General features: G+C 52.7%; 1 protein-coding gene across 1 annotated transcript in view; it reads right to left on the bottom strand.

Moving 5' to 3' along the window:
• Positions 1 to 20,134, bottom strand: part of BMP7 (bone morphogenetic protein 7) — an 89,653-nt gene that overhangs the window by 22,892 nt on the left and 46,627 nt on the right. The window contains exon 3 of the mRNA XM_059897564.1: positions 5,600 to 5,748. Within this exon, the coding sequence (XP_059753547.1) occupies positions 5,600 to 5,748 (149 nt within the window). The remainder of the gene's footprint in view (positions 1 to 5,599; positions 5,749 to 20,134) is intronic.

The following is a 20,134-nucleotide window of genomic DNA, read 5'->3' as shown; positions in this document are numbered from 1 at the left end:
CTAACACTCACGCGCGTGGACAGGGTGCCGGCCCAGGGCTCCGCATTTTTACATGAATTCACTCTTTTCTTCCTCCCAGCCATAATTATGCCCGAGGGACAGATGAAGGGACAAGGCATCAGGAGGTTGGACCAGCCGTCCCAGATCACACGAGGCCGCCCCGCGGAGCGTCAGGCTATCGGGCACTGGAGTCGGTGCAGGAGCCGCCAGAATGTCCCCACTCTGGTCCTGTACCGGAACTGGGCACGGGGCCTGGCCGGCAGCGAGGGCGCAGCTCTCACCGGCACCGCCTAGACAGCCCCCTTGCCAGCTGGCGAGCCCTCCACACTGGTGTCAGGTCCCCTCTGCTCAGGGTGCCTCTTCTCCCCTCTCCCACTGCCCTGGGGGTTCAGGGGGGCGCAGCCTGTGTGGCTTGGGAGGTGGAGGGGCTGCCTCTCTTCTTGTCCTATGTACAAGGAAAGACGGCAGACGCCAGCCCTCCTTCCCGCAGCGTCCTGTCCTCAGAGATGAGACGAGGCTCCCTGCTGGGTTCCTGATGAGCCCCAGGTGCCCGGGGGGTTTACGGGCTTCTCCCCACACAGGCTCGCTGGCCGGCGGAGGCCTCAGCTGTGCCGCTCCGCTCTACTCCGAGGGGTGACTAACAGGAGGGCCGCAGCTGGAGGAAGGGGGAACAGACGCACGCTTCCTGGGTGGTCTCAGGCCGCATTTGGAGACCCGGTGAGCCGGGGCTCACCTCACGTCGCACCAAACATCAGGAAAGAGGGTCTGTGACGTCTGTGCCTCACTAAGCAAGCTGGCCCGAATTACTATCATCAACGTGCCCATTGTATGGGTGAGGAAACTGAGGCCCCGGAGGTGACCTGGCTGCATATTCTGGCAGGTGCCCAGTGGCTGCAGGATGCTGTACCCCGACTCAGTGCCCCATCTCCTCCCCTCCCAGACGGGGCACTGGGAGCTGGGCACGGGTGCCACGCCCTGAAACCCCGTCTTCTCCAGGTGCTTTCGGAGCTTATGTTAGTGCTAGTAGGTGGTCCCCAGGCAGGGGCCCGGCTGTCCCTACAGGCAACGCAGGGCTGGCACACAGTATGTGCGCATCGGCCTGCCCATCAAACGCACCCCAGAATCCACGGACTCCCCAGTAGGCCCTGCTGGTCTTTCACCTGTGTAGGCATCCAACATGAAAAGGTTCTGACCCAGGTTTAGACCTGAGTGGACTTGGCCAGCCCGGGCACCATCTTATAAACAGGGTACCCCAAAACACGGGGCAGAGTGTTATCACTGGGCCAGACCCCAAGTTACAAGGAGCCTGTGAGAAAAGGCAGATTCCTGGGCCCATCCTTGGGGAATCGCCATCAGTGGGTCTGGGGGTGGAGCCCGGGAATCCGCATGCTCAGTGTGCCACCCAGGGGGATTGTGACGGACAACACGTGGGAGAAACACCATGGAGGGAAACGATGTCCCAGCCAGGAGCCTGTGGTCTCAGCAATGCTGGGCTCACTTGCTTCTTATCTCATCCCCCAAAAGATGCAAAAACTCATACGCCCAGTTGGCCATTGAATACTTTCCTCCTCCCTGACGGTCTGGGTGGGCGGTCCTTCCCTGACCCAGGCAACCAGGCTAAACTTGCCGCGTCGGCGTGCACAGCACCTGGACAAGCCGGGTCCCAGGGCGGCAGCATCCATGCCCAGCCCCCAGGGCCCCATTTAGGAGGGGAGGAGATGGGGCATCAAGTCAGGGGCATGGCGTCTAATCCTTACCCTGGCTCTAGGCAGCATCTTGCGGCCACTAGGCTACGCTCCCCCTGGATGGAGAGGGGTCCCCAGGCCTCAGCACCTCTCAGGGGCCCCAGTTTCGTCACCTGTCCCTCGGGGATGTTAATGATAGCATCTACCCCGCTGGTAATGGTGAGCATCACAGGAGACAATGGCAGAAAGCACTTACTTTGTGCTTAGCAGCTACCACATGTTAAGCAATTAAGCTCTTCACTTGCATGAGCTCATCTAATCCTTTGCAACCACCCTGGGAGGTGGAAACTATTATTAACCCCATTTTCCAGATGAGGGACATTAAGTGACTCACCCTGGGTCATGTGGCTAGAAACAGCAGAGCTGGGACTTGAACCTGGGGAGTCTGGCCAGCTCCTGAGCCCGAGCCCATGTCACCATCAGGCTGTGCCACGTCAATAAACACTGAGCCTCAGCCACAGGTTGCGGGGAGCAGACGCTGGAGGCAAAAGGGGGACAAAGTCCCTGACTGTGGGGGAGAAAGGGGATGGCAGGCCTGGGTTGAGTGTCACTTAAGAGAAAAACCAAACCTGTGCCACCCTGAGCCAGAAGGGCAGGCAGGATAAAGGAGCACATGACCCACCGGATCAAGTTGGCAGGTCAAGCCAATACCCACAAGTTCAGGGAAACGGTCACTCTGAAGAGGTCAATCAAGTCTCCCTTAGCCTCATTTGTGCCTCATCTCCACTATGTTCCACAGGGGCTTTTAAGGACAAACAAGAGTTGAATGATTCTATCGCCAAATAAGTTTGGAATTCTTCTATGCTGTATACCCTATCAGGAGATTCACAATGGACATCAGCAAAATAAAGGCTCTGATAAGTCCTGCAGTGAAACCTGTTTAGTTTATCCAACCTAGCATTTCTTGCACTTAACTGATCATGACTCTTCACGGAACACAGTTTGAGAAATTCTGGTATAGAGCAGGGGTTGCAAACTCCTTCTGTAAATAGTATTTCTGAAAATAATATTTTCAGCTTTGTGGGCCATAGCGTCTCTGTTACAACTACTCAACTCTGCTGCTGCAGCACAAAAGCAGGCCCAGGTGATATACATAAACCAGTAAGTGTGACTGTGTACTAATAAAACTTTATTTATGGACACCAAAATGTGAATTTCCTATAATTCTATGTGTCACAAAATATTCTTCTTTTTAAAATTTTTCTTAGCCATTTAAAATTTTGAAAACTATTCTTAGCGCACAGGCACCCAAAAACAGGCTGGAGGCTGAATTTGGTCCACCGTGCATAGTTTGCCAACCCACTATAGAGCAATGGGAAACTCCAGCATCTTCTAGGACCCCACTATAAAGTGTCAGGGGCATGAAAAGGGGAAGGTTTGGAGGGGTGGGGAGCCTGGGGGAGACCATCAGTAGAAAGAAGACCAGACTGGAAAGAAGACAAGTGTGGTCCTAAACTCTGTGGCCCCCTCCCACATAGCATGTGACCTTAGGCGGATAATTCTGGGGAAAAAATTATAAAATTTATCTATATTTTCCAAATCCACTTGGCCAAACCAAGCATTAACCACAGTAAAAAGAAGAACTAAAAGCTGGAACAATATTTGCAGCTCAAATCGCAAAGGGCAAAATATCCCTAAAATATAAAGCAGAAAAAGACCGACACCCTATGCGAGCAATGGGCAGAGGAGACAGAGGTTCGCGGGGAGGAAACTGCAAGTGGCGTATTCGAGAAATAAGGGCTCAACCTCGCACAGAGGAGAGAAAAGCAAAGCAAAACTACAAGATCCCATGCATCATCTATCGGATCAGCAAAGACAGGTACATTTGAGAGGTTGTCCCGACAAAGAAGGGGACACGGGTGCCCTCGTGCATTGCCGGCGGCGGGTGCAAATGGAAAGACCTCTCCGGAGGGTAAACTGGCAATACCGATCAAAACTACAAACAAGGACTTCCCTGGGGGTCCAGTGGGTAAGACTCTGCGCTCCCAATGCAGGGGGCCCGGGTTCGATCCCTGCTCGGGGAACTAGATCCCACACGCGTGCCGCAACGAAGAGCCTGCATGCTGCAACTAAAAGATCCTGGGTGCCGCCTAAACAAATAAATAAAATATTACAAAAAAAAAAAAACTACAGACATGCCACTTTCAGGAATTGTTCCTAGACCTACACCTACTCAAGTGTCCAAGGACATGTGTGCTGAGGTTCTCCACTGCAGCTCTGTTTATGGGAGCGGAAGATGGGAAAACCCTAGACGTCCATCCCGGGTGGATTGGATGTGTTACTCTTGGTGGTAGTAACACAACAAAAACAATGACAACAACAACTCCTTTCATTTAGGGCACGTGTATTACGAGCCGGGCCCTGTTCTCAGCCCTCACTACTCAAAGCACTGTCCAGCAGCCTCCGCATCACTTGGGGGCTGTTTGGACCACAGCCTCCCATCCGTCCCAGACCTGCTGAAACAGAATCTGCATTTTCACAAGAGTCCCAGGGAATTCCTTTGTACCTTAGGGCATTATTTTTAAAACTCTTCCTGTATTAACTCACTCATTCTCAGAACAACCCGATAACCCAGGCTCTCTTATTACCCAAGGGTTGGATATGAGGAGCCAAGGCTCTGGGACATAGGCGAAGTTGTCCAAAGTCACACAGTGAGTGAGCGGCAGAGCTGTGTCCACTCCACACGTACACAAAGACACAACAGCCTCTAAAGACTAAGGAAGCTCTTTAACAGCGGAGAAAAGACCAACCTCCGAGATACGTTGTCTGGTGAAAAAAGCAAAGCGAACAACACTGTATATACTATGATAGTATTTGTGGGAGGAAAAAAAAAAGGAAAGCGGAATCTATATGTAATTGCTTAGATACCCAGAAGGCATCTCTGAACAGAGAGACACCCAATAACGTGGAGATAGCTGCCGCTGGGAGGTGGAACTCAGCAGCTGGAGGAAGGAGGTCAGAGGGAAACTACTCACTGTTGCACAGGGCTGTAACTTTTGAATTTTGAGCCAGGCACATGTATTACCTATTCTAAAATAATTCTTTTGTAAACTGGTGTAAGGAAGAAGTTACCCACCCTAAAGGCATCCCCACTTAATAAGAAATACGCTTTGGGGAAGGAGAGATTGGCACAGCCGGGCCCACCCTAGTCCCGCACGTGCTTTCCTGTCTGCCCTTCTCAGAAAAGATGGGTGTGGGTGCGGGGGAGGTGCTGGGGGAGGGCGGGCGGACAGCGCATTCTCCAAGTATCTGGGACTCAGCACCACATTCAGTCTCTTGGAAGAAGGTTAATGCCTCGTATCAGTGCGGTGGTCCTTAACCGGGGCAACTGTGCCCCGCGTGGGACACTTGGCAACGTCTGGAGACATTTTTTGGGTGTCACAAGTGGAGGAGGCTATCTATCTATCTAGTGGGTAGAGGCCCGGGGGTACTGTTAAACATCCAACAATGCCCAGGACACCCCAGGATGTCCTGTGTCCTGAGTTCGAGGAGCCTGCATCAGCACGTTCTATGTTCGGGCATCACCGGAGGCTCAGCTAAAGTGCAGGTTCTGATGCAGCAGGCCTGGGACGGGCCAGAGAGTCTGCATTTCGAACAGGGGGAGGCCACCCATGCTGCTGTGAGCAACTAGGCCTCACCCACCCCAGCTCTGGCCAACTGTGTAATCATCTTATGCAAAAGGGGTAGGGACTGCTTTCGTTTTGGATCAAAAAGCTGGAGAGTAAGTACTGATGGGGGAGGGGGCAGGGGAAGCCTGGTCCTGATGGAGACGAGCACGTGGACCGCCGAGATCCTCCTCGAGTCCACGGCTGCGGGCCGCACCGGCACGAGCTGGCGTGGCGGTGGGGACTTACCATCCAGAGTCTCCACCGAGAGCTGCAGGCCCAGGTTGTGCCGTGGGTTGACCACCCAGTGGTTGCTGGTGGCCGTGATGTCGAACACCAGCCAGCCCTCCTCCGAGGCCCAGAGGGTGCGGCTGTCGAGCAGGAACAGGTCCGACTCCCTGCAAGAGAGGAGAGAGACGCAGGCTCCGGGTCAGCAGGTCATGGCTCAGTGCCCCCGTCAGCCAGCCAGCCACTGACGGACAGGAGGACCTTGTGAGGCAGGGGAGCTGGCAGGAGGTCTGTCAGTCCCCCCAAAGTGGGTTCATCAGACCAAGAGCCAGCCATGGAGATCCCCAGGTAGCAGCCGTGGTGGGGAGACGGAGTGCAGAAGAGGTGTAAAGAGATACGTGCAGGAGACAGGGAGCTGCTACGAGACAGATGCGCCCTTCAGATTCGTTAGGGGGGATGCCAGTGAGACAGAGCACAGGAAGGCAGCAATTTCACAGCCTCCGTGAGGCCAGAAGTCTCAGGGAACAGCAGTCCCCTTTCGTTGGCTTATTCACCACTCGCCAGGTGCTGTCCCCAGTGTGGTACACACATTCTCATTCAGTTCTCACAACCCTAAGCTGTGGGAGTACTATCATCTCCCATGAATCCATGGTAAAACCATGACATGCCCAAGGTCATGTAGCCAGGAAGTTGCTAGACTGGGGGTTTGAGCTCAGGCAGCTGAGCACCAGTGCAGACGCTCCTCATTTCCACACTGTGCAACTTCCTCATGAGCCCATCAAGTGTTAGGAGGTGGACCCCCATGCAGACTGACATCATTAATAGAGGGAGTCCTTTAATTCTCTCTTCCTCAGATTTGTAGTAGCCAAATGGGTAAAACCACAATTGACCTTGTAGTGGATGGAGGATGGATGGATGGATGGATGGATGGAAGATGGATGGATGGATGGATGGATGGATGGATGGATGGATAGATGGAAGATGGATGGATAGATGGATGGATGGATGGATGGAAGATGGATGGATGGATGGATGGATGGAAGATGGATGGATGGATGGATGGATGGATGGAAGATGGATGGATGGATAGATGGATGGATGTATGGATGAATGGATGAACAGATGGATGGATGGATGGATTTTTACATTCCTAGGTAGTAGAATTCTAGTATGTAAAATATCTTAATGTCTCTTTTGCACTTTTAATTATAAGGATTCAAAGTTTAAATATTTTGAGCCCTTCGATAGTCAATTAGGATATTTGAGCTCCTACACTGTACCAGGTTGTGGGTCCAATGATGAACAGCACCCAACCAGCTCCTGCCCCAGGGTACTGACAGTCTCTATCATACCTGGAGGGATCTAATTTTCCTGGGAATTCAGGTGAATTTTCTCTGCTCACACCTTATCAGATGTACCAACTACTGATTGAGCACTTACCACCTGCCAAGCCCTGGGTTGAACTGCCTGCCCAGATCATGTCACTGAGTTCCTACAATAACTCTCTGAGGTGGGTAATATTAACTGTACCACTGTGCAGGTCTCAGAACAGAGGCTCAGAAAGGCAAAGCTGTTTGTACAGGGTTACACTGCTAGCACACAGCTGAGGCAGGCCTGGAACCGAACCGGGCTCCCTGTGAGGCTTGCAACCATACAAGAAGAGAAGGTCTTCCGGAAGCTGCCTTTGCTCAAGTGTCGTTGTCATCATTTAAGAGCCTTTGGCGAATTAAACCCATTGTATATAACTCACTAAGCCATCGGCCGAAGCGAGCAGCAGATACCCCCTCCTTGAGATGAGGCACAATCTCCCTATTGACCCCATCCCCTGCTCTCCCTCCTGAAACTAGTGCTCACCACCCTCTTCATCTTTCCTGTGTGGTCTGGAGACCTCCAAGTTTGTGAGATCTCTGTTGCATCATAACACATTAGACATTTACCAAGCATATTAAAATGTACAAGACTCAGAGAAGGCATGCATGCAGAAAACAAATTGGTAATGTTACCCAGTGTCTCAAATTTACTTTCACTCGGAACCCAGCGGAAATGTACTGGGAGATTAACGGGTCACTCAGAGAAGTCTACACAGGGTGGAGAGCCAGGCTCAGAAGCAGACAGGAGCCAAGACAGCTGAGAGGGTGCAGGGCTGTCTCATCAAGGCACAGTTTTTGGGAGTGAGGGAATGAATTTGAGCTGTATTTCCCTCTTTGACTCTCTCCATCCAAAAGTCTGAGGGCAGAGGATCTAGTTGGCCTCGTCAAGTCCCTGCCCCACCCTTGGCCACGGGAGGGCTGGGCACCCCACTCCACGGTGATGGACAACATCACCAGGACCACAAGATGGAAACAGGAGTTTTCCCCACCTCACGCCCCCCAAAATCCCACTTTTTAAGTGATACTCAGTAATCGCCAGAACCCAATTCAGAAAATGCTGAATTACATTATGTCACGCACGTGAACGAGATACGACTTCTGATCTTACGGCCAGCAGAACGGAGCCACACTACAGGACAGTGCATTGTCTCTTGACCAGCCAAACCGCAGTCCCTGGTGACTGTAGGACACTTGCTGCCTCTGTAATACAGAGAGAGCAGGGGGGCAAGGACGTCTTTTCAGAGCCACAGAATATTTTGAGGACACTTTGACTTTCATGGCCAAACTGAATTAAAATAACGAGACAATCTTTCATGATCCGTTTACTTCTACTTCTTCCCAGTGCCTTTTCAGAGGTAGTTTCAGAACTGACTTGGGGGGACGTCCACACAGATTTTAAACTTCCAAACAAGAATTTCCACTGTCTTCATCTCCAATCTGCCTTGATGGCTTTCCTGGCTATGGAGATTACCAAGACTGTCAACGAACCAGTTCGCTGCTCTCGATAATTAACAGATGAGAGAAGAAACACCAGTCCGAGTCAAAACAATTCCCTCACTCGCTCGGGCTCCCAGGGCCCCGGTAGGCAGCCTCTATACCACAGCACAGAAGTCACAGACCTGGGTGGCGACTTCGCTGGAAAATTATTTGCCGGAAAATGTGACCAGATATCTGGATAGGCCCTGATGGACAGTAAAACAATGAATAGCAACTTAGGGAATGGAATTGGGCCTTTGAACAGTGAACGCCTTGCCAAACGGTACGAAACGTTCTCTTATTACAGCCGGGACACCGAGGGCCAGATGTTACAGGCGAGCGTTGACTCAGCGTGAATCAACACGCGTGCGTGTGCGGACCCCCTGTCCTGAGCCCTAGCTCGCAGTTCGTTCCGGACTTGCTGGGAAGAGCCGAACCTTCGTGGAAGGCATCGGGACAGGAAAGCCCTGCCGAGGCGGCGGGAGTGAGATGCTAACACAGACTCTGCTTTGAGACAGAAAGCCCAGCCCCAGGATGGCCGCGTGAACGGGACAAGGGAGCAATTACCCAGCAGCTGCGTCCAGACTGACGGCCAGGGAAGTGGGAATGTCTCGCTGCCACCTCCAGCACCTTATTCGAACACACTGGTTCTTACAACTGGGAGGAACCAACAAGCCCTTTGTGATGTTCTTATTTACCATGAACATACTGGCCTCCCTGACGAGCCCAGGTGACAGCAGAGGCAGAACGGCTCAGGGTGGGAGCCCCGGGGAACCTAAATGCACTCCTTCCCCTTTCCCACTGCTAAGAATCTAGGTGCTTTCCGTGCACCAGCTCCCTGATCTCCAACAGTCAGGTTACTGTTCCCATTTTATAGATGAGGGAAGTGAGGTTCAGCGAGGGGAAGCCAACTGCCCACATGGATAAACCTCCTAAGTGACAGGGGCTTCCCTGGTGGCGCAGTGGTTAAGAACTCGCCTGCCAATGCAGGGGACACGGGTTCGAGCCCTGGTCTGGGAAGATCCCACATGCCGCGGAGCAACTAAGCCCGTGCGCCACAACTACTGAAGCCTGCGCGCCTAGAGCCTGTGCTCCACAACAAGAGAAGCCACCGCAATGAGAAGCCCGTGCACCGCAACAAAGACCCAATGCAGCCAAAAATAAATAATAAATAAATTAAAAAAAAAAAAAACCTTCTAAGTGACAGAACCAGGATACAGCGCCGGAAGTGTGACCTGAGGACTTGGTACTTAAGCCCCATCACCTCCTTAACTCACCCTCTGGCCAAGGGACAAGAGACCCAGGAGGTTGTTCAGTGCTGCACGATGCGTGTTATTGTCACAACATTGTGTGGAGCAGAGAAAATAACTAGAGGGGGGATGACGTCCAGGTGGCAGGGAACAGAGAAGGCAAGCAGGGCAGGCTAGCTCATTCCGGAGCCTCACTTTCCTCCTCTGTAAAATGGAGAGAATGCCCTCTTCTTCAGCAGCTGGGGAAGCCGAGTGAAGACTAGCCTAGTGACAAACTCCCACGGCTCCTAGACCATCGCTATAGTTACTACAAGTCATGTAAGTGCTGGTGTACTGTAGGAAATTGGACGGTAGGAAATTGGATGATAGGAAATTCTGTTGGACGGTAGGAAATTCTGGGATGGGAACTTTATCTATGTTGGTCCCGGTCATTCCATGACTGCCCAAGATCCATGGAACAACAGACCACATGTCCATTCAAACAACGTTCGCCTTGGACTCCAGCACTCATCAGACAACTGTCTCCGGATGTTCGCAGTCGGAGATTTTCTGCAAATATGGCCATCAACAATTCCTCCTCTCCCTCCCCACATGCAGCTCTCTCATAAATCGGGGAGGAGGTCTGCTCCCACCTCTGACGTCTGCACTGACCACCTGACTTGTTGTGGACTCAGTGGCAGGGAGGCCCTGCCATGTCCAGGAGGAAGACGGAAGAGGCTTAGCAGATCTGCTTCTGCTGCCCACTGCACTGGCAACTCTGACTCTTCTGTGGGAGAGATGACGGAAGGGGAAGGGGCAGAGGCTGCGGAGGAGGGGGGGTCTATGAGGGGAGAGAGAGAAAAGCCAAGCGAGCCCTCAGCAGACATGCCATCTAGGGTGTTCCAGCCCCAGCCAAGCTCTCAGCTTCATCAGGGACTACAGCAGATGCTACCAAGAGTAGAAAAACTGCCCAGCTGAGCCCTGCCCAAATTCCTGAGCAATTAAATGATTGTTGTTTTAGCCACTGCGTTGTAGGTGGTTTGTTCACCAAAGAGATAGAACCCAAACAACAGTCACACTGTTTAGAACAGAAAAACCGAAAACAAACCATCTACTGAGAGGGACGGGTAAAAACAGAGGGTGTATCCAAGTGCTACACAGCTGTGTCAAAGGACCATATAAATCCATACTTCTTGACAAGAGGGAAACACGGTATTAAGTAAAAAGGTGTCATAAAACAGGATGTGTAGTATGCAAATTTCTGGGAAAATACAATATGCTAAGATTGGTTAAAAAAAAAAAAGGAAGTAGAAAATTTGAGTCACCCAATATGCACTAACAAATTGAAATAGAAGTAAAAGGCCTTTCCCCACACCCAGATGGTTTTATACTGTATATTTACCATATTATCAAGAGATAATTCCTTCTGGACTTCCCTGGTGACGCAGTGGTTAAGAATCCGCCTGCCAATGCAGGGGACACGGGTTCGAGCCCTGGTCTGGGAAGATCCCACATGCCGCGGAGCAACTAAGCCCATGTGCCACAACTACTGAGCCTGCGCTCTAAAGCCCGCGAGCCACAACTACTGAGTCTGCACTCTAAAGCCCGCGAGCCACAACTACTGAGCCCGCGTGCCACAACTACTGAGCCCGCGTGCCACAACTACTGAAGCCCGCGCACCTAGAGCCCATGCTCCGCAACAAGAGAAGCCACCGCAGTGAGAAGCCCGCGCACCGCACCAAAGAGTAGCCCTTGCTCGCCGCAACTAGAGAAAGCCTGTGCGCAGCAATGAAGACCCAACGCAGCCAAAAATAAAATATATACATAAATAAATAAATTTTTTAAAAAAGAGATAATTCCTTCTTATACAAATCGGTCAAGAAAATGGAAGAGGGCAAAGTAAGAACCTGTATTGTAAAGCTAACATGTTATTGATTCCAAAGATGGATAAGGCCAATTTGAACAGACATTTCTTTAAAGATATACAAATGGCCAGTGAACATATGAACAGAGGGTCAACATGATTAGCCATTAGGGAAATGCAAATCAGAACTACAGTAAGTTAGTATTTCACAGCCAGCAGGATAGCTAAAACCAGAAACACAGACAATAGTAAGTGTTGGCCAGGATGTGGAGGAATTGGAACCTTCAGACACTGCTGGTGGGAATGTGAAATAGTGCAGTGAATTTGGAAAATAGAACGGCAGTTTTTTAAGAAGTAAAACATAGAGTTACCATATGACCCAATAATTTTACTACCCAAGAGAAATGAAAATCCTATACATGAATGTTCATAGCAGCATTACTCATAAGAGCCAAAAAAAATGGAAACAACTCATATATCCATCACATGATGAACAGATAAACAAAACATGGTAAGCCCATACCATGGAATACTATTTGGCAGTAAAAAGGAATGAAGCACTGACACATGCTACGACATGGGTGAACTTTGAAATCATTATGTTAAGTAAAAGAAGTCAGACACAAAGGACCACATATTGTATGATTCTATTTATATGAAATGTCCAGAAGAGGCAAATCCACAGAGACTGAAAAGATTAGTAGTTGCCAATAGCTGAGGATGGGGAAAAATGAGGGGAGGCCGGCTGCTAATGTGTATGGAGTTTGCTTTGGGGTGGTGAATATCATCTAAGATTAAATAGGGTAACCTTAAATAGCACAGCTCTGAGTATACTAAAAACCAATGAATAACATACTTTACAAGATTGAAATGGATGGTATGTGAAATATATATCCCAATAAAGCTATATTTTAAAGAGTGAATAAGCCCAAAATATAGAGCACAGTGGCATGATGCTAAGAATTTTTTTAAGGTTAACACACCTATGTGTGGAAAGCCTAGATGCACATACTCAGGAGCTGCAGCAACAATCCCCCTGGGGCTGTTTCTCGCCTCTACACACACACACATCGATGTTGTCGCAAGTCGGCAAGCACAATCTATTTCTGAAAGAAGTGAGATAGTACGAGGTCCACATTGTTTCCATGTTTTACTGCGTCTGTGGAACAAACACAGGCAAGGTGGCTGGCCTGGCTTCACCCCCTCTTCTGGGTGGGGACAGTTCTGCCCGTTCCTCCAGGCTCACAGAGGCAGCCGGGCTGGGGAACAAAGCCGGTCTTCCTCCTACTCATGCTGCTTCCGATGAAAGGAACAGCAGGAGACCCAGAAGGCAGACCTCACCCCTCCTGAAACCCAGCCTCCCCCAAAGCCCTGCTCTCCGCGAGGCGTGAACCGCCAGTGACCCCAACTCCGTGGCAGAAGGGGTGTTAATATTTAACCACCGGCCTGGGGACACAGTAATGCTGGGGCTTGCGGGCTCCTCCTCCCAGGGACACCAGGAGAGTGGCCGAAATCTAACCCATGGGGGAAGCAGGAGGAAGCCCACACCATCACCTGACCTAGTTTCCAGCATCTCAGCCCACCTTCCCCTGGAAAGTCCGACCACAACGGAAAAGTGGGTATTTTTAAATCTCCAACGTGGGAAGGTGGAAAGTCCTTTTTTTTTTTTTTGCCCTCTGGCTCCTTAGAGACTATTTAGAGACTGTGATCTCAAGGGCCTTCGCCCACGAGCTTCTCCCGGAGTAGTAAGAGCCCCACGCAGAATGCAAGACGCCACCCGCTCCGACCAGGGCCTCAGAGACATTGTTAATGCTTTGCATACACTTGGCTCCCAGGGAAACAGCCCCGGGACTGAGAATGGAAGCCTGGGGATTCCTCTGGCCCCCGGGGTTTTCCAGGCAGGAACAGGACCCATGGGAAACGGATTCCCACGGGGCCACCCGGTGCCCATTGCCTGGTCACCTGGGACCGTCCCTGAACAGTCTCAGGACCCAGTTTCACTCTCCTTCCCCCCGACCCTAGAGCGCTGTAGGAAGGACACCGCCTTCCACCTGCCAGTGGGGCCCAGCAGTGCAGGGTCTTCACAGCCAAAAAGGACCTTGGAAATCTACTCCGGATGCTTTCATTTTCAGCCGGGAAGACCAGAGTCTGGTGCACAGACCGCTGGTGGCTGCATGGGAATCAGAACCCAGCCCCGGGCCTCAGTCTAGGCCAGTGTGATGGAGGCCGAGACCCAGCTTGACTCCCTCTGGGATCCCTCAGACACAGCCCATCACCGACAGGGAGCAGACGCAGGCTGGGGTTTGGAAGGGCCACATTCGGAGTCACCCAAGGTCTCTCCAGGAGGCCTCGCTGGTGGCAGGGGGCATCAGCACCCCAGCTCCGCATCCTGGGCACCTACTGTGCGCCAAGCCCTTGAGTGACATTCTCTCACCTAATCATTCCTCTTCCAACCAGGTAGACATAATCACAGCCCCTACTTCATAGATGAGACAGCTGAGCTGCAGGGGAGTTAAGACAGCGTCCTCAGCTAGTGACCGGCCGGCCCCCCGACCGGAAGTGACATGAAGCACATGGGCCCATTCTTCACATCGGTGCCCCCAGCCAAGAATCCCTCCCTGAGGTTAGAGGAGGTGGAGAGGATCCAAGAGAGAATGTGGCTGGCCCAGTGCCAAGGTTCCCCCCAACGCCATCAGAAAAAGGGAAAAGAACTTGACATTACGTGGTGTGCAGAATGATACCCCCTCAAAGACATCCACATCTAACCCCCAGAACCTGTGGATTACATGGCAAAAGGGATTAAATCAAGGGTTTCTGAGATGGGAGATTACCCTGGATTATCCAGGTGGGCCCTTATGAGAGAAAGAAGATGACGGAAGGGTCAGAGAAGGAGATGTCGGACAGAGCAGAGGACCGAGTTATGTGACTGCTGGCGGGGGCCACCAGCCGAGGGGTTCAGGTGCCTCTAGAAGCTGGAAAAGTCAAGGAAACAGATTCTCCCTAGAGCCTGCAGAAGGAAGGTAGCCCTGGAGACATCTCCCTCTTAGCCTACCGAGACCCATTTCAGACTTCTGACCTCCAGAACTAAAAGATAACAAATTTGTGTTACGCCACTAAGTTCGCGGTAATTTGTTACAGCAGCCAGAAGAACTTAAGAATTTCCCTCCTGAAACACACTCTGAACACCTCCTACGTCTCAGGAGTTCTGCTGGGAACCAGAGGCACAAAGGCAGCCACAGACGGAGCTCTGGGTCCATGGGCCGTGGATGCATCCCATCGTGAGGGCAAGTCAACCCTGACTAAGTGGAATGGAGGAGAGGAAGTGCCCCCTGGGTGAGCAAGACAAAGGAAAGCACTGAATCTGGGGGGGTGAGGCTGTCCAGGGAGGCCATTCCTTGGGAAGTGTCTCCTGAGGGAGGCCAGAGGGGTGAGCAAGGCCGGTGCAGCCAAGAGGGCAGGAAGGGCATTCCAGCAGAGGGAACAGAATACGCAAAGCCTCATGAGAGAGGCTACCGTGGAGGGGGTGCAGGTACTTGGTGAGCACAGAGGCGTGCGGTGGCACGGAGCTGCAGGGCGGCCTGGCCACGGGACGGTTCAGATGCTGGGAGAACTGGGAGGCTGGCAAGAGTTTTAACCAGGGAGTGGAAATAACTGGCTTTGGGCAAACTCTCCCTCACCCCTGCTCTGACCCTCACCCTGTGGCTCTGTGGGAAACTGCATGGCTGGACATTTTATTTCAAAACCCTGCACGTTGTAAACCGCTTCTGGGTCTCGAGAACGTTCGTCAGAAGGCAGCGAGCGACGGAGAAGCCAGAGCTTTCCCAGGCTAACATGATGTCACGGAGCGGGGCAGTCATGGCGCTGCTGAGGCTGAGTCAGGCTGGGAAGCCAGCAGCCCGCTGTGCACCTGGAGGCAGCCCCGCCTGCCAACACCAGCCCTGCAGGGAAGCCGGGAAGGAGATCAAAGGAGCCGGCAGAGGAAATGGGGCGTGGCTGTCATTCGCCTCCCGGGTCAGGCAGGACCCAGCCCAGGTCCCGGCAGCCCACCTGGGGCTTCAGGGGATGCCCCACCTTCTTCCAAGTCACCCAGACAGTCCCTGGTGTCCCCGGGACGGGAAGATGAAGTCAGAGAGGTCCAAGGCTTTTTTTAAACACTATTTTTTTTTTTTTTTAAGGCTGCACCTATCCAGGAAGACTAAAATTAAGTCATTTGGGGAGAAAGGTGGAAAAATACACAAAGAAGCACAATATTCTCCTCCCGCAGCCAGAGCACGAGTCACCAGCCCACAGCTTCCCTGCCCCAGGACCATCTGCCTGTCTGTCTGTCTGTCTGTCTGTCTCTCCCTCCTCTCTTCCCTTCCCCATCCTCCACCTGGGCATTCACAGAAGGGTCAAGAACACCCCTGTCCAGGGTCCAAGAGGCCTGTGTCACTGGAGTCAGGGAGCAAATCAGCAGCTGTTAAGGCCTGGGTCTCAATCTGTCCGTCTGCAAGAGGAAGGATTTGGAGTTTATCAAGGTCTCAAAAACTGCTTCCCGGGCTTCCCTGGTGGCGCAGTGGTTAAGAATCCGCCTGCCAATGCAGGGGACACGGGTTCGAGCCCTGGTCCAGGGAGATGCCACATGCCGCGGAGCAACAAAGCCCGTGCGCCACAACTACTGAGCCTGCAGTCTAGAACCGGCGAGCCACAACTACTGAGCCCGCATGCCACAACTACTGAGCCCGCACAGCACAACTACAGAAGCCCGCGCGCCTAGAGCCCGTGCTCCACAACAAGAGAAGCCACCGCAATGAGAAGCCCACGCACCGCAACGAAGAGTAGCCCCCGCTCGCCACAACTAGAGAAAGCCCACGTGCAGCAACAAAGACCCAACACAGGCAAAAATAAATAAATTAATTAATTAATTAAAAAAAAAAAACAACTGCCTCCCACGAATAAGATGTCCAAGGGGGGAAATGACAGGGCTGAAAATCACAAAGGCTCTGTATTCAAGTAAGATCAGGAAGCACCACGTGATCACTGCTTCTTAACAGATTTCATGATGCACATTCGCTCTTTAAAGGTTCTGAGAAATCCTGCTGCAAAGAAATGTCTCCTCCAGCCATGGAGTGTGCTTGCAGAGGCTCTCAAACTTGTGTGTGAGAGCAGATCACGGGGGCAGGAGGGGAGAGGGATGAAGTCTGGACCTAAAAATGGGATGCAGCTACCAGCAGGAGGAAACAACCAGGAGGTCTAAGCGGAGCCCAGGATCCTCTTTGTGATGAAGTCGCCGGGGTGGTCCTTGGGTCACACTTTGGGGGGTCAGGGATGTATGCATTACGACACAAGGCTTTGGGTCCTAGGAAAGCTGAAATCAAATCCCTGTGGAGTGACCCAGGGCAAGCCAACCTCTGTCCTTCAGGTTCTTTTGTTTGTCATGTGGGGATAACAATGAGGATTGTTCTAAGGATGCATCAGCTGGGATGGTACAGTCGAGGTGCCGGCACAGAGCTGAAGACTCAAGGCTGAAGGCTCCGGGGAGCAGCAGATTCCCTCACAACCACATCGTTCTGACTCTCATTCGAGATGCAATGATCATAGAACAGGTCTGGCGTGGAGACGGCCCACCGAGCCCTACGATACCTGAGAGGCAGGCAGGTGCTCTTGTCCCCTTGCACAGGCGGGAGACTGAGGCTCAGGGAAGCTTACAAATGCTCCCGGGGTGGAGGGAGAGCGGCCACCTGGAGGAACCTCAGAGCCTTCCTTCCACCCTCCTCCTCCCCCACTCCCTCTGTCCCCAGCAGCCGGCTAGGCTGTCGGAACCCCGATTCTGAACAGCTAACTGCCCTGCCCTAAACCCTTTATTAGGTCTTAGGATAAGAAAGCCAAAATTCACTAATGCGTTCCATGATAAGGGAGATGATGTAACTGCCGGTCCAAACTGGGAAACTCTGGGGAGAGGAAGGAGGTACTATTAATTCCAGGTGGGCACATGGGGGCATTTACTCACCCTCCCTATAGGCTCTGGGTGGTCTGGCCCCCCTCCCTCCCCGACACCTCCTCTCACTCCACTGTCCTTCCACCTGCCCCCCAGGGCCAGCCACTCCAGCCTCCTTTCAGGCTGCCATCTATACCAGACTCTGGCCCACTCCAGGCCTTGGTACATGCTGTTCCCACTGCCTGGAAGACTGTTCCCTATCCTTTCGCCTCTGTCGTACCTGGGCATCCTGCAGCTCCTCAGGGAAGCTTCCACTGACACCCTGATGGGGACATCCTCATTATACATCCTCGCAGCCTCTCCTTTCCAGCACTCAGGCTAGAATTTAAATGTGTTCATATGGTTCTTTGGGTTTTCCTCTTTCCCCAACACATTTTTAAGCTCCTTATCGGCCAGAACCAGTCCTACTTTGCTCACCTCCGTCGGAGCCCCAGCACCTAGCAAACAACATAGCACATAGTAGGTCTCAAATAGAACACCGCTGAATGAATGTGCTGGTATCTTTGGAGTTTCTATCAGCCAAGGAGGTTTTCTGATGTCACTCTCTGTAGTCTGTGTTATTAAAAAGGAAGAGTGAATGTTTTTTCTAAGGACTCAGGTGCTTCCAGAGATGGATTTGCCTCCAGTGCCCTGGGCCTCAGCCCACCATCCACCCTGTACCCACCGGGAGCCCCCTCCCAGGTCACGGGCACTAGGCTGCCTGGTCACACACACTGGTCCGTCCCCAGGCACCTCCACGCTCCCCACCTTCCACAGGTCCTGGCTAGGTAATCACAGGGTAGCCAAACCTCCCCCAGCCAACCCCCAGCCGGAGGCCACCCGGGTGCCTGGGCTTCACCTCCTCCATTTCTGTGCCCTCAGCACTCTGTCAAGGTCAGCTCCTTGGTCTGCACCTGTCAGGAGAAACCAAGAGGACGCAGACAGGCAGGGGGCTGCGGCTGGGAAGAAAGTCAATCTCAAATTTACTTTGGGACCCAACTGTTGTTCCTCCTTACTTAAGACCCCAAGGTTTGGGCCCCAGAATTTCCAGAACCCTGGAGACCTGGCATTCTGTTCACCCTGGGGGGGATCCATACAGAAACCAAACGATGAGAAGTGAGCCGCGCTGGGGATTTCAGTGCTCGGAGGTGAAACATAAAGGCCCCCGGGGTCGCCCCAGAACAACCAGGCCTTGTGGGGAGCGCGACGGAACTCTGAGATGGGAAATCCCACGTGGCTGGGCAGCTGCCTGCATCTGGCATCGTGGAGGTGGGCGGGCGAGACGCCGAGGCTGGGAGACTCATCTTTCGAGACTTTCCCCGGTTGCCCCATTTCCTCCAGCCTCCAGCTCCAGACCAAAATAGCACAAGGTAAATGCAGCCTCTTTCACGCACACTCAAGGAATAAACACACCAACACAAACCCAGTTTTTGTGCTGTGTCATCTTTCCTACTTTTTTTTTTAAACAACCACAGGCTGTTTTAAGATTCCAAACCCAGACGAAGAAAAGTTAAGTGAACCAGGCAGACAAGGGAGAAAGGAAATGAACTCAGCAGTGCAGTCTGCAGACAGAAGCAAGTGTCGTGAGCACCATAGTCAAGGTTTTCGAAAACAAAGGCCAGATCCAACTCGATGCAGAGGAGGGAGGGGGTGTCTGAGACTGTGGCTCCTTAAACCGAAGAGTGGCGGCAGGAAGAGGCGAGGCTGAGGACACACCTGCTGTGCCAGGTGCCACAGGTGCCTTACGCTGCTGAACCCCTGACAGCCTACCAGGCGCACACTCTCTCGTCCTCTGTCATATTCTGAGGCCCCCCAGGAGCAGATCCTGAGTCAAGGACTTGAATGCAAGTGGTTCGTCTGAGAAGTGACCCCAGGAACCACCTGGAGTGGGGCGGGAAGTGAGGCAGGGATGGAAAGAGGCCAAAACACGGAGCTGTGGGCATCTGGGGCTCACACCCGCTGGGCCCCTGGGGCGCTGCGTGAACACAGGTCAGCGTGGTGCTTCCTGGGTGCGAGGAGGCTGGGGGATATACCCACCTGCGATGGAAGGTGAGGGGCTTTGACTCTGCAGTGAGCTGCACACACTCCTGGGGCAGAGAAAGCCCTGGGCAGGAGAGGCCGGTGCTGAGCGGAAGCATCTGGCGTGCAGCGCCACTCAGCCATTGCAGTGAGGAAGGACGGAGGCCCTGTCCCAGGTCACAGCTGGCGAGGCCACCACGGCAGGAGTTGCCCACCCTTGGAGGCCAGACATGGGCTGCAGGAGAAATTGCAGGGACCCCCCCCCCTTCCCACGATGGCCGGTAGGGGTGGGACCTGGGAGAGAAGACCCAGCGCTGAAGGGGAAGCCGGTGGGCGGTCCCTATTCCAGCCCAGGAATCAAGACTATGGGCCTCACAGATTCTTCTCCTAGGAATTCAGGGTCACGGGGAGGCACCCCAATCCGCTGCACGTGTAATGCCTGACAAAGCAGGGCTCTAATGGAAAGCGCTGTCCAAGGAGAATCCCCATTTCCTTTCCTTGGACAATGACCGATTCCTTTGGAGGCTGCTCGTTCTAACTCTTAGTCCCACTCGAAAACCTGGCTCACAAACCACCCCACTCCTCCACTTCCCCAGCCTACAGGCCCAACCCTGGAGCCAAAGGTTGAGCCCAAATCCCTAA

Source organism: Balaenoptera ricei, chromosome 15 (genome assembly GCF_028023285.1).
Source record: "Balaenoptera ricei isolate mBalRic1 chromosome 15, mBalRic1.hap2, whole genome shotgun sequence".
NCBI lineage: Eukaryota > Metazoa > Chordata > Mammalia > Artiodactyla > Balaenopteridae > Balaenoptera > Balaenoptera ricei.
The sequence above is the reverse complement of the archived record's forward strand: the minus strand, read 5'-3'. Positions and strand labels throughout refer to the sequence as shown.